The sequence below is a fragment of the Lampetra fluviatilis genome, chromosome 62 (assembly GCF_964198595.1).
Source record: "Lampetra fluviatilis chromosome 62, kcLamFluv1.1, whole genome shotgun sequence".
NCBI classification, from domain to species: domain Eukaryota; kingdom Metazoa; phylum Chordata; class Hyperoartia; order Petromyzontiformes; family Petromyzontidae; genus Lampetra; species Lampetra fluviatilis.
Genome location: NC_136336.1, coordinates 2,695,979 through 2,707,871, shown reverse-complemented (window position 1 = coordinate 2,707,871; position 11,893 = coordinate 2,695,979). Strand labels below are relative to the sequence as shown.

At 54.9% G+C, this 11,893-nt stretch overlaps 1 protein-coding gene across 2 annotated transcripts; it reads right to left on the bottom strand.

Annotated features, from left to right (window-relative positions):
- Positions 1–553: 553 nt before the first annotated feature.
- GOSR2 (golgi SNAP receptor complex member 2) lies at positions 554–11,893 on the bottom strand. Of its 2 annotated transcripts, XM_078881670.1 has the most exons (8): positions 11,745–11,893; positions 8,302–8,378; positions 7,432–7,513; positions 6,914–6,978; positions 5,762–5,870; positions 3,408–3,540; positions 2,647–2,787; positions 554–2,067 (listed from the first exon to the last, which is right to left on the bottom strand). In XM_078881670.1, the coding sequence occupies exons 3-8, from the start codon at positions 7,458–7,460 to the stop codon at positions 1,906–1,908; spliced, it is 639 nt and encodes a 212-aa protein (XP_078737796.1). In that variant the 5' UTR covers positions 7,461–7,513; positions 8,302–8,378; positions 11,745–11,893; the 3' UTR covers positions 554–1,905. The 2 variants fall into 2 exon arrangements, with proteins under 2 accessions (XP_078737796.1, XP_078737795.1); XM_078881669.1 differs by lacking the exon at positions 8,302–8,378.

The window sequence follows — 11,893 nt, the reverse complement described above, 5'->3', positions numbered from 1 at the left end:
TGTTCATACACTCCACTATGTACTCGTTTAATGCCGAGTCGACCTAGGGGAGGGCCCGGGAACGGTTCAAATATTCGCCACGGTTATTGGTCGTGAGCGGCAATGGAACAGGTTGCCGGGTCCATGGCGGAGTGCGCTAACCACTGCACCACTACTCCCCCAGTGGCACACAGACAGGGAAAAGAGCCTCCTTCGTTCACCACTAATTGACGGTTACGTCACCACAGCACTTGTGTACCAGGCTAGGTGCACTTTGATGCCACGTGACAAAGATCCCCCGTATAGCCTTAACAGACTGTAGGGGCAAGTGCTGTTAGCGAGCACGTATGAAGGCCGGAACGGTACACGGGGGGTGGATGGCCAGCACCACGCCCGACCGCCTTTGTCTCCCCAGTGGCGATGTTTACACACCGCACCAGGTACTCATTTAAGGCTGAGTCGACCTAGGGGAGGCCCAGGACCGGTTCAGATAATCGTCACTGGTGTTGGCCGTGAGCGGGAATCGAACCCGTGTCGCCAGGTTCATAGCGCACCGCGCTAACCACTACACTACCGCTCCCCACGTGACGGACACACCAACACACAGACACACACAATGCGGGTGAACAGTGTGGAGGTGTCTGTAGGCGTCCAGCGAGAATCGGCTGCTCAGAACCACGCGTTTATTAATCGTCACCGCGCCACCAAATTACCGCCCGGCTCATAGAACCGGCGGCAGAAACGGAGCAATGGATGCGGACAACCGCGCAGACATTCACAGTTTACCGCGATCGGGAACGCAGCGGGAGATGGAATTGCGTCTACGCAGGTGAAGGAAACGCATGTAATTGCCGTGTAGGAGACGCTGGGTCGACGCCACTGAGATTCTGGGTCCTAATCCGGGTCTTCAGTGATTACACCAGGTTCTCAAATCTAGCGAGTTGATGGTTTCAGCCCGGTCAACCAATGACTCGCACAGAGATCCGTGGACTCGCACAGGGGCTCAGACTCGGACGGACTGAGCTGTGATTATTTAGAGTTCTCAAGTTTAGTGAGTTAATGGCCTCAGCCTGGTCACCAATGACTTGCATAGAGAGCCATAGACTCGCATAGCCTGAGCTGAGCTGTGACTAAACCGGGTTTCTCTAGCGAGTGGAAAATGTTGGCCCGGTCACCAATTCCCGTCACGTTCAAGTCTCCAAATGACAGTTTCCGAAGTCTAAAATGTTCCGGTTTGACTGCCGCTCGATGAACGCGTCTTGGCAAGGGCGCACGACGAGGCGGGCGTTGGAGATACCGAGGGAAGCGTTGGAGATAACGGGGCTGATCGAATCGAAGTCGGAAATTAAAGAGTCCGTGACGTCATCTCCTTCCTCGTCCAGGCTTGAAGGAGGCAACGCGCCGCACACATTTCCGTAATAATTATGGGGTCTGCAGGGGTGGGGGCCTTAGAAAAATAGCATTGTCTACGAAGCAGCAGGTCAAAGGATATTAGTTTGACGGTTGACAAGAGGACGCGAGCTCGGGACACCGCACCACCGGGGGCGACGACGATGGCCGGTGGGCGCGGTGAGCTACCCCGCGGGCAGCCCGGGGTGCGGACACGCCCAAGGGTACCGGCTCCACCGGCCGCGGAGACGGAGCGACGAGATCGGACCCGTGTGCAGGCGGTGGGCGGACCGCCGCATGGTGAAAAACGTGAAGGATTGCGACGGCTTGGGGAAGGGAGGCCTTCATCCAACGGTGGATCGATCGTGGCCGAATCGTCGCGGGGTCCCCGTCGCATCCCGGCGTTCGTTTCGCAACGACCACTGCGTTCGGGTGTCGGTGACCGCTTGCGTCAGCGTCCCTCCGTTCCCTCCGGTGCCTCCGCTCCCTCCGCTCCGCGGGTGGAAGAAGCGTGGGAGGGAAGGGGCCCGCGTCGTCTCACGTGAGGTACTTGACGACGGCGATCATGATGAGGCAGGTGATGAGCATGCCGACCACCATGATGGCCTTGTCCTGCGTGGCCCTCTTCTCGATGAGACGCATCACCGTGTTGGACAGGCCCAGCATGTTGGCAACGTCCAGGATCTTCTTCTGAGCGCCCTGCCGTTACAAAGACAAAGATCCCCCGTGTAGGCTTTCGCGGAATGTTTGGGCAAGTGCTGTTGGCGAGCACCTATGAAGGCCGGCACGGCACACGAGGGAGTGGTGTGGCTAGCACCTGTGCTGATGCTTACACACCACACAACGTGATGAATCGACCTAGGGGAGGCCCAGGAACGGTTCAGATATTAGTCACTGATGTTGGTTGCGTTCATAGTGCTACGCGCTAATCACTACACTACGGCCCTGTAGTGCGCACACAGACAAAGATCCCCCATGTAGCCTTAAAAGACTGTCGGGGCAAGTGCTGTTAGTGAGCACCGATGAAAGCCGGCACGTCAACCGAGGGGGGGCGGTGGCCAGCACCACGCCCGGCCGCCTTTGTCTCCCCAGTGGCGATGTTTACACACCTCACCAGGTACTCATTTCGAGGCCAAGCCGACCTAGGGGAGGCCCATGAGTGCGCGCATACACGCACACGTAAATAACAAGTGTAAGTGCAGAGCCCCGTGACTGCACACTCGCGGCGCTGCTGGCGGGAGATGGGCCTGGCGCTGGCGGGCAGCGCCGTCGTCGCACCTTGAGCGTCCTGCGCTGGTCACGCAGCCCATCGATGATGCCGCTGCCGCTGGCGATGAGGTCGTCCATCCCCGAGTGGGCGTTGCGCAGGGACGAGTTGTACTGCAGCGCCTCGTCTATGGCGATGGACGTGTCCGCGTCCTGCACGCGGGCGCCACGGTGACGAGATGTTAACTGCCTCGCCCTGGTTTACAGGGGGTTGCGAGTACGATCCCGACCCAGACTCCTGTATATTCGGAGTTTGCATGTCTCTCTCCCCGTGGCCGCGTGGATTTTTCTCCGGGTTCCCCAGTTTTTCCCTCCACATTTAGAATCAACGTGCGTTGATATGTCCACGTGAGAAGCCGCTTCGTTGAGCTATAATTTTTGGGCAGGTCGCTTCTGAAAAAGAGCTACAAAGCTCAGTGGGCCTTACCTGGTCAAATAAAACTAGTTCCATGTCCGGACACACAGGACACGGACATATGGATGGACACGTGGATTGAGGAACGCAAACATGGACGGACAAACGAACACACAGACAGACATCCAGATAAACGGACGGAGGGGCACACAGGCAATAAAACAAATGGACAGAGATCGTCACGCGCAGAGCCAGATGGACACTTTGACACGTTGACGGACACAAGACAGACAGACGGACACACGGACAGACATGCCGTTGGGAAGACACGGACACACGTGCCGCTTTCAAGGACAGCCCGAGCGAGCGACCACAAACACGGCACCCCAGTCGACGACTCCATGGAGTCCGTGCGTACGTTGGTGGTGAAGGACTTGGCGAGCAGCTCCTCCCGGTCGCGCTCCGTCTGCTCGCGCTGCAGGCGCCGGTGAGCAAAGTTCTGCAGCGCCGCTCGCAGGTGCTGAACGTCGTACTTGAGCTGGTCCACTCGCCTGGGGAGCGGGAGGGGCGGGGAATTGAGGGGGCGGTGACACGACCGTGCGGCAGCGAGTTAGCCGCTTGTTGTAGGGGTTCGCGGTGGTTCGAGCCTGGCGGCCGTCCTGGATAATACTGCCGGTTGTATGAACCGTAACGCGGAGGAGCTCACGAAAGGAGCCGCGGCTTCATTCAGAAAAGTCAGGAGCAATCTGCTCATGGTGCAAATTCCACATTGCTGTGGCCCAGAGTGAGTCTATGCATATCACAACCACCACTAACTTCCTCACAAAGTAGTACCCTATTTTATTGACCACGGAGATAGGGAGGAAGGGATGATGGGCTCAATCCCCAGCTCCCCCATGAGCCAGGATTTAAATCTGCGATCTTACTATTGCTGCGAGTCCCCCGCCAAATTTAAATTTGACAAGTATTGAAAATTTACCCGCAAATTACTTTGTTTGGAAATCACGGCGGCATCGCTCCAACCCGGCAGGCTTATGCCGTCTCGCAGGCCAGGAGCCAAGTTCACCCGCCTTGTGCCGCCCACAGGGACAGCTGCCGCTGGGGCCCCCCCCCCCCCCGTGGCTAAACTGCCGCAGGGCGCTTCGACACGTATTGCTGCATGGAGGAGGTGCAGTGCAAACGCACGAGAGACGGTGATTCGGTGACGATGCGGGGAGAGGATGGGGTCAGAGTTTGCCGAGACGGATCTGGTGTCAAGAGGCTCTCGTGTGGAGGGCCCGGTGAGAGGGCTGGAGGGGCCCTGGCTGGCAGTAGCCGGGAACCAGAGTGGTCATTAATTAGCCATTGTTAGGTGTCTAATAATGGCGGCCCCGGCAGAACACGCATCCAAGGGGTGACGACCGCCGCGGAGATGGAACCAAAAGATCGGGGCCACGCGTGGGAGTGCGATGGATGGTTGCGGCACCGGGCGGTAAGGAATTGCAACAGCGTGGGGAGGCCTTCATCCAGCAGTGGACGGACCATGGCTGGTGGTGATGATGATATTATCACCATGGTCAATCCATTTTTGGATGAAGTTGATTGTACAGTTGTATATAGCAGCAGCAACAATCTACCACTGGGTGAAGCGGATCGATGGAACTATCATCTTCACCAAGAGATATGATCGAGTGCATTGCTTTCATTGCCAGTGTGTTCAATACATTGGCAATAATCGTCACGGCAACGGCAACGTGCAGCGTGCCACCACCGCCGGACGTCCGTCGCTCTGTTGAAGAGAGAGAGGATGAGTCCCAGGTGCGGGGAGGAACCACAGACGGGAAGGACAGGCAGCAGCAGCCAGGCTCCTAATTCTCACCAAAGCTCTGCAGTCCTCTACACATTAAGGCGTTATCAGCCAATTCATGAGTGTCCACGTGTGGGAGGAAACTGAAGCGTCCAGAGAAAGCCGCGAAGGCAATAATCTAGCCCATACAGAAGCGCAGCTGTCAACCCGTACGGTTTACCCCGTATTCTTGTACAGGGAAATTGAGTTTTCAGGGTCCATATGGCGTACAGCCGTTTCAATGCGAGCAACAACAAAAACAACAAAATCGATGTGTTTGTGTTTCTACCTTGCGATGGGACTTTGTAGGATGAACGTTGACATTTATAAGGGGGGCACGGGGTGACCAGTAAGGTCTGAATATGTCTGTAATCAGGTAGGCACTGATAAGGGGCTGACAGGTGTGCAGAAGGGACGACCGGCGATTAGCAGCATCCGTGGCGCGTGACCCACCAACCCTCGCTGCTGCTGCCTCCACAGCGCTGGATTACAGCAACGTGGCTGCCTCCCCCCCCGGCAGAGGTCGCAAACGGGTTTTGATTCCTTACCCGTACCCGTACCTGGCCGCACCAGGGTCGCAAACGGGTACCCGTACCCTACCCGATACCCGGCCGGGTACGGGTAGCCGGGTATCGGGTAGGGTTCGGGTATCGGGTACCCGATTGCGACCTCTGGGATGAAGCCATGTTGCAGGCGCGGGTGGGTTGATTCTAGGAACTTGAATTGTGAGAAGAGACAAGACGTTGGGAAATGAGTGACAAACGGTGACTCACCAGTGACTCACGGCCTACCCGTACCCGGCCGCACCAGGGTCGCAAACAGCTACCCGTACCCGGCCGGGTACGTACGGGTAGCCGGGTATGGGGTAGGGTATGTGTATCGGGTACCCGGTTGCGACCTCTGCCCCCCAGCCACACTGCTCTCTCTCCCTGAACACCGTTACTCACAGCTTCGCGTTGGGTCTCCGGTTTGGTGGTTCCTTGCTGGCGAGAATTTCCAGCCGCTCGCAGCTGCTGAAGATCTGCTCGATGTGCTCCTGGATTTCTTTCTCCACCACTGACAGGGGGAGACAGATCGTCTTTGTCTCCGTGGAGCAGCATACCCAGCCACACGTTTCGGAGGGGGGTGAAGTTGTAATACAGTCACTCATTTTGGGAAACAAACTTCATCTATATATATAAAAGGGAAATTTGTGATTATGTTTGTCTGTTCAAAATGTTTAGCGTACTTCCCGACATGCAACAAGCTTGAAATTTGCCATGTGGATACTTTCCAGACTGTACACCATGCAAAAATTATACAATTTAATTTTGTACTTTTTTGGGGGGGGGGGGGGCGCAATAATGCACGGCAAGTGAGCTGTGACGTCACATCTGTCATGTGACCTGTGTGCGGAAGCGTAACGGAGTGTGCCTGCTGATCGCGGGTAAAGTGAAATACAAATGTGTTGCAGGTCTAAGGCATTCTTTTCGCAGCATTGCTTTATTATTTCAGTCGTTTACTGCCGTACGCACCCTGAAAGTTGTGTGTGTCCGCAGCAAGCGCGTGTATGTGTACCTATGGATGCGCGCGCGTGCGCGTGTGTGTGTGCGGGGGGGGGGCGGTAGTGTGGTGGTTAGCGCTACGCTGCACTACGAACCCGGCGACCCGAGTTCGATTCCCGCTCACGGCCACCGCCGGTGACGATTATTTGAACTGGTCCTGGGCCTCCCCTAGGTCGACTCAGCCTCAAACGACTAACTGTTGTGGTGTGAACATCGCCACTGGAGAGACAAAGGGCGTGGTGAATCCAAGTCCCGGGCGAAGCCGGGTAGTAAAGCTAGTTGTGTATAAATAAAAGTTGACATCGTATGACATAACATGTGGGAAGATAGTGGCGAAGTGGGGATGCCTTCATCTGGCAGTGGATTGGCTGGGGCCCTGGTTTGGGGTTGATCCTGGAGATCGGCAGTCGGGTTTTTTTACTGAAGGAAAGGTTTTCGCTAAGACGTAGCCAGGGCTAGGACTGAGATGGATGGAGCCAGTGGTGATTAATGTTGAGACTGGACCTCGGGTTATTTCTGAGAAGGAGCCAGGGTTATCGTTGAGCAATGACTCACGGTGCAGGGACTGCTTGTCACTGGTCTCCAGGCGACTCATGTGTCCCTGCACCTCGTGGATCCTCCTGGAGACAGAGTCAACGGGGACACAGGAAGACAGTGAGACAAGGGGGGACACAGGTGGAGACACGGGGAGCCAGGGGGAGAGACAGAGGGGGCGAGACAAAGAGGCGAGACATGGTATTATGTGAGTTGACAGGAACCTATCCGCATCACAAACAACAATTGAAAGAGTAACATCAACCCGGAGTGGTCCTGTGCAGCACAGTAACACCACAATGCACCCAGCAAGCTCCGTCACAATCGAAATCAGTCGTCAAGAATGACAGGCTTATCACGGCCATCACGGTACGCCGAGGCATTACGATAGCGCAGCCAGTGCCAGCATGGCACAATGACCTCATCGTGGCACGCAACAGCACGCATCAGCACTGCGAGTACGGCAAAGTCCACTGCAGGAGAGCAGAGTGCGAACAGCGTGGTGGCACCAGAGGGCAAAGGTCATGGGCACGACTCACTTGTTGGTCTGGTGGTAGAGGGCATCCATGGTGGAGCGCGAGTCCGGACCTCGTGGGGGTCACAACTCAGCGTGGACAGATCCTGTGCGGGGGATGAGAAAGGCAGGTAACCCTGAGACAAGGATTCTAGCGAGGTCGCGGATAAACCGGGGGAAATGTGACGCAAATATCTCACAACCGAGATCTTAGATCGGCCGATTCTGGTCTAGTCCATCATTCTAAATTTGAAGCTTTCGTGACTGCAAGGAATCATCTTCTTAGGTTTTTTCGGTAAAGTCACGTAGAAAGTAAAATAAAATAATATAATATAATAAACACAAATCATTTTATTTTACTTTCTACGTGACTTTACCGAAAAAAACCTAAGAAGATCATCATACTAAAGACAAGGCTGCGATGTTCTATGGGGGGCACGGAGCATTCTGCAGTCTCCTTCCTCGGGCCATTCGGGAATTCCGAGTCCTTTGAAATCGCTGTCTTGAAGCTCACCTATTTATACTGCACGCTTTCCCCGTAATTGAATATTTCAAAAACAATTTGTGTTGTCCGATTGTTTTACTCTGCGTTTATTATTATTTGGCGTTAATCATAGTTCTTCATTTTATTGGAATTTCGAGAGTGGCCATTGATATTGTTATTTCGCTTAGATTTTACCCATATTTGTCAGCGTAGTTTTATTTTTTTGCACAGCGCTTGGAGACACTTCAATATGAAAGGCACTTTATAAGAACAATCAGGCGAATAGACTCAGAGGCAATGCTTGTAGATCGCAGAGATCTAAGCAAGACCGGGATAAAATATCTGAACGCCACAATTGCGGGAAATAACAAATGAACACCCAACGAGATCCGAGGGTATGGGACAAGATACCTCAAGACAAAGACGGTGAGACCGTGGATCACGGGAGGTAAGACGTCTCTGGAAAAATGTCACTGGAGAGAGAATTCCTGTGAGAAATGTTCAAGGAGAGAGACACAAGGAGAGAGACGCAAGGAGATAGCAATGATCCACGATCCCGCCCGTCTCGTGCTGGGACGAGACTCTTGGGGGGAAAAGACGAAGAGATCTCAAACCGGGAGACACGGATCCTGAGACACGATAACAGAGATCAGGCGACCAGAAATTAAGAGGCAGGGAGAGACGACAGGGAGACACCTGGAACGGGAAACAAAACTTCTGGGACAGCGAGATCTTTGAGACAGAGCTCTTGGGACAATAGCAGGAGAGAGCGGGAGGCAGATCTGGAGACAGCGGGAGACACAGGGAGACAGCTCTGGGGACAGCAGGAGACACTGAGAGACAGATCTGAAGACAATGGGAGACAGATCTGGAGACACTGGGAGACAGACCAGGAGACACGGAGACAGATCAGGAGACACGGAGACAGATCAGGAGACACGGAGACAGATCTGGAGACACTGGGAGACAGATCTGGAGACACGGAGACAGATCTGGAGACACTGGGAGACAGATCAGGAGACACAGGGAGACAGATCAGGAGACACAGGGAGACAGATCTGGAGACACGGAGACAGATCTGGAGACACGGAGACAGATCTGGAGACACTGGGAGACAGATCTGGAGACACGGAGACAGATCTGGAGACACGGAGACAGATCTGGAGACACAGGGAGACAGATCTGGAGACACGGAGACAGATCTGGAGACACTGGGAGACAGATCTGGAGACACAGGGAGACAGATCTGGAGACACGGAGACAGATCTGGAGACACTGGGAGACAGATCTGGAGACACGGAGACAGATCTGGAGACAGCGGGAGACAGATCTGGGGACACGGAGACAGATCTGGAGACAGGGAGACAGATCTGGAGACACTGGGAGACAGATCTGGAGACACGGAGACAGATCAGGAGACACGGAGACAGATCTGGAGACACGGAGACAGATCTGGAGACACTGGGAGACAGATCTGGAGACACGGAGACAGATCTGGAGACACTGGGAGACAGATCTGGAGACACAGGGAGACAGATCTGGAGACACAGGGAGACAGATCAGGAGACACAGGGAGACAGATCTGGAGACGCGGAGACAGATCAGGAGACACGGAGACAGATCTGGAGACACAGGGAGACAGATCAGGAGACACAGGGAGACAGATCTGGAGACACAGGGAGACAGATCTGGAGACACGGAGACAGATCAGGAGACACAGGGAGACAAATCTGGAGACACGGAGACAGATCAGGAGACACAGGGAGACAGATCTGGAGACACGGAGACAGATCTGGAGACACGGAGACAGGTCTGGAAACACCGGGAGACAGATCAGGAGACACAGGGAGACAGATCTGGAGACACAGGGAGACAGATCTGGAGACACGGAGACAGGTCTGGAAACACCGGGAGACAGATCAGGAGACACACGGAGACAGATCTGGAGACACGGAGACAGATCAGGAGACACAGGGAGACAGATCTGGAGACACAGGGAGACAGATCTGGAGACACAGGGAGACAGATCTGGAGACACGGAGACAGATCTGGAGACACAGGGAGACAGATCTGGAGACACAGGGAGACAGATCTGGAGACACAGGGAGACAGATCTGGAGACACAGGGAGACAGATCTGGAGACACAGGGAGACAGATCTGGAGACACTGGGAGACAGATCTGGAGACACAGGGAGACAGATCTGGAGACACAGGGAGACAGATCTGGAGACACAGGGAGACAGATCTGGAGACACAGGGAGACAGATCTGGAGACACAGGGAGACAGATCTGGAGACACAGGGAGACAGATCTGGAGACACTGGGAGACAGATCTGGAGACACGGAGACAGATCTGGAGACACAGGGAGACAGATCAGGAGACACAGGGAGACAGATCAGGAGACACAGGGAGACAGATCTGGAGACACGGAGACAGATCTGGAGACACAGGGAGACAGATCTGGAGACACGGAGACAGATCAGGAGACACGGAGACAGATCTGGAGACACAGGGAGACAGATCTGGAGACACTGGGAGACAGATCTGGAGACACGGAGACAGATCTGGAGACACACGGAGACAGATCTGGAGACACTGGGAGACAGATCTGGAGACACGGAGACAGATCTGGAGACACAGGGAGACAGATCTGGAGACACACGGAGACAGATCTGGAGACACTGGGAGACAGATCAGGAGACACGGAGACAGATCTGGAGACACACGGAGACAGATCTGGAGACACTGGGAGACAGATCTGGAGACACTGGGAGACAGATCTGGAGACACTGGGAGACAGATCTGGAGACACTGGGAGACAGATCTGGAGACACGGAGACAGATCAGGAGACACTGGGAGACAGATCTGGAGACACGGAGACAGATCTGGAGACACACGGAGACAGATCTGGAGACACTGGGAGACAGATCTGGAGACACTGGGAGACAGATCTGGAGACACACGGAGACAGATCAGGAGACACGGAGACAGATCTGGAGACACTGGGAGACAGATCTGGAGACACGGAGACAGATCTGGAGACACAGGGAGACAGATCAGGAGACACAGGGAGACAGATCAGGAGACACAGGGAGACAGATCTGGAGACACGGAGACAGATCTGGAGACACAGGGAGACAGATCTGGAGACACGGAAACAGATCAGGAGACACGGAGACAGATCTGGAGACACTGGGAGACAGATCTGGAGACACGGAGACAGATCTGGAGACACACGGAGACAGATCTGGAGACACACGGAGACAGATCTGGAGACACTGGGAGACAGATCTGGAGACACTGGGAGACAGATCTGGAGACACACGGAGACAGATCAGGAGACACGGAGACAGATCTGGAGACACTGGGAGACAGATCTGGAGACACTGGGAGACAGATCTGGAGACACTGGGAGACAGATCTGGAGACACAGGGAGACAGATCTGGAGACACGGAGACAGATCAGGAGACACGGAGACAGATCAGGAGACACAGGGAGACAGATCTGGAGACACGGAGACAGATCTGGAGACACAGGGAGACAGATCAGGAGACACAGGGAGACAGATCTGGAGACACGGAGACAGATCAGGAGACACAGGGAGACAGATCTGGAGACACGGAGACAGATCAGGAGACACAGGGAGACAGATCTGGAGACACGGAGACAGATCAGGAGACACAGGGAGACAGATCAGGAGACACAGGGAGACAGATCAGGAGACACAGGGAGACATCAGGAGACACAGGGAGACAGATCAGGAGACACAGGGAGACAGATCAGGAGACACTGGGAGACAGGTCTGGAGACAGAAGCAGATACCCTGGCGAGAGAGATCTGGAGACAATACCGGGTGGCAGATCTGAAGACAGCACCCGACGGACACCAGGCGACCAATCCTTGGAGACAGGAGACGTCTCGAGACGCGAGACGTCTCGAGACAGACGTTGAGCGAGGAGACGGACGAGCCGGAGGACCCCCCCCACGTCACCACCAGGC

Excerpts from the sequence above, each read along its gene's own strand:
- GOSR2 (XM_078881670.1), bottom strand. The coding sequence starts at position 7,460 with ATGGATGCCCTCTACCACCAGACCAACAA. Across the intron at positions 6,979-7,431 it reads CTCTACCACCAGACCAACAA|GAGGATCCACGAGGTGCAGG; the intron begins GTGAGTCGTGCC and ends CTCTGTCTCCAG. Across the intron at positions 2,068-2,646 it reads ACCAGCGCAGGACGCTCAAG|GGCGCTCAGAAGAAGATCCT; the intron begins GTGCGACGACGG and ends TTGTAACGGCAG.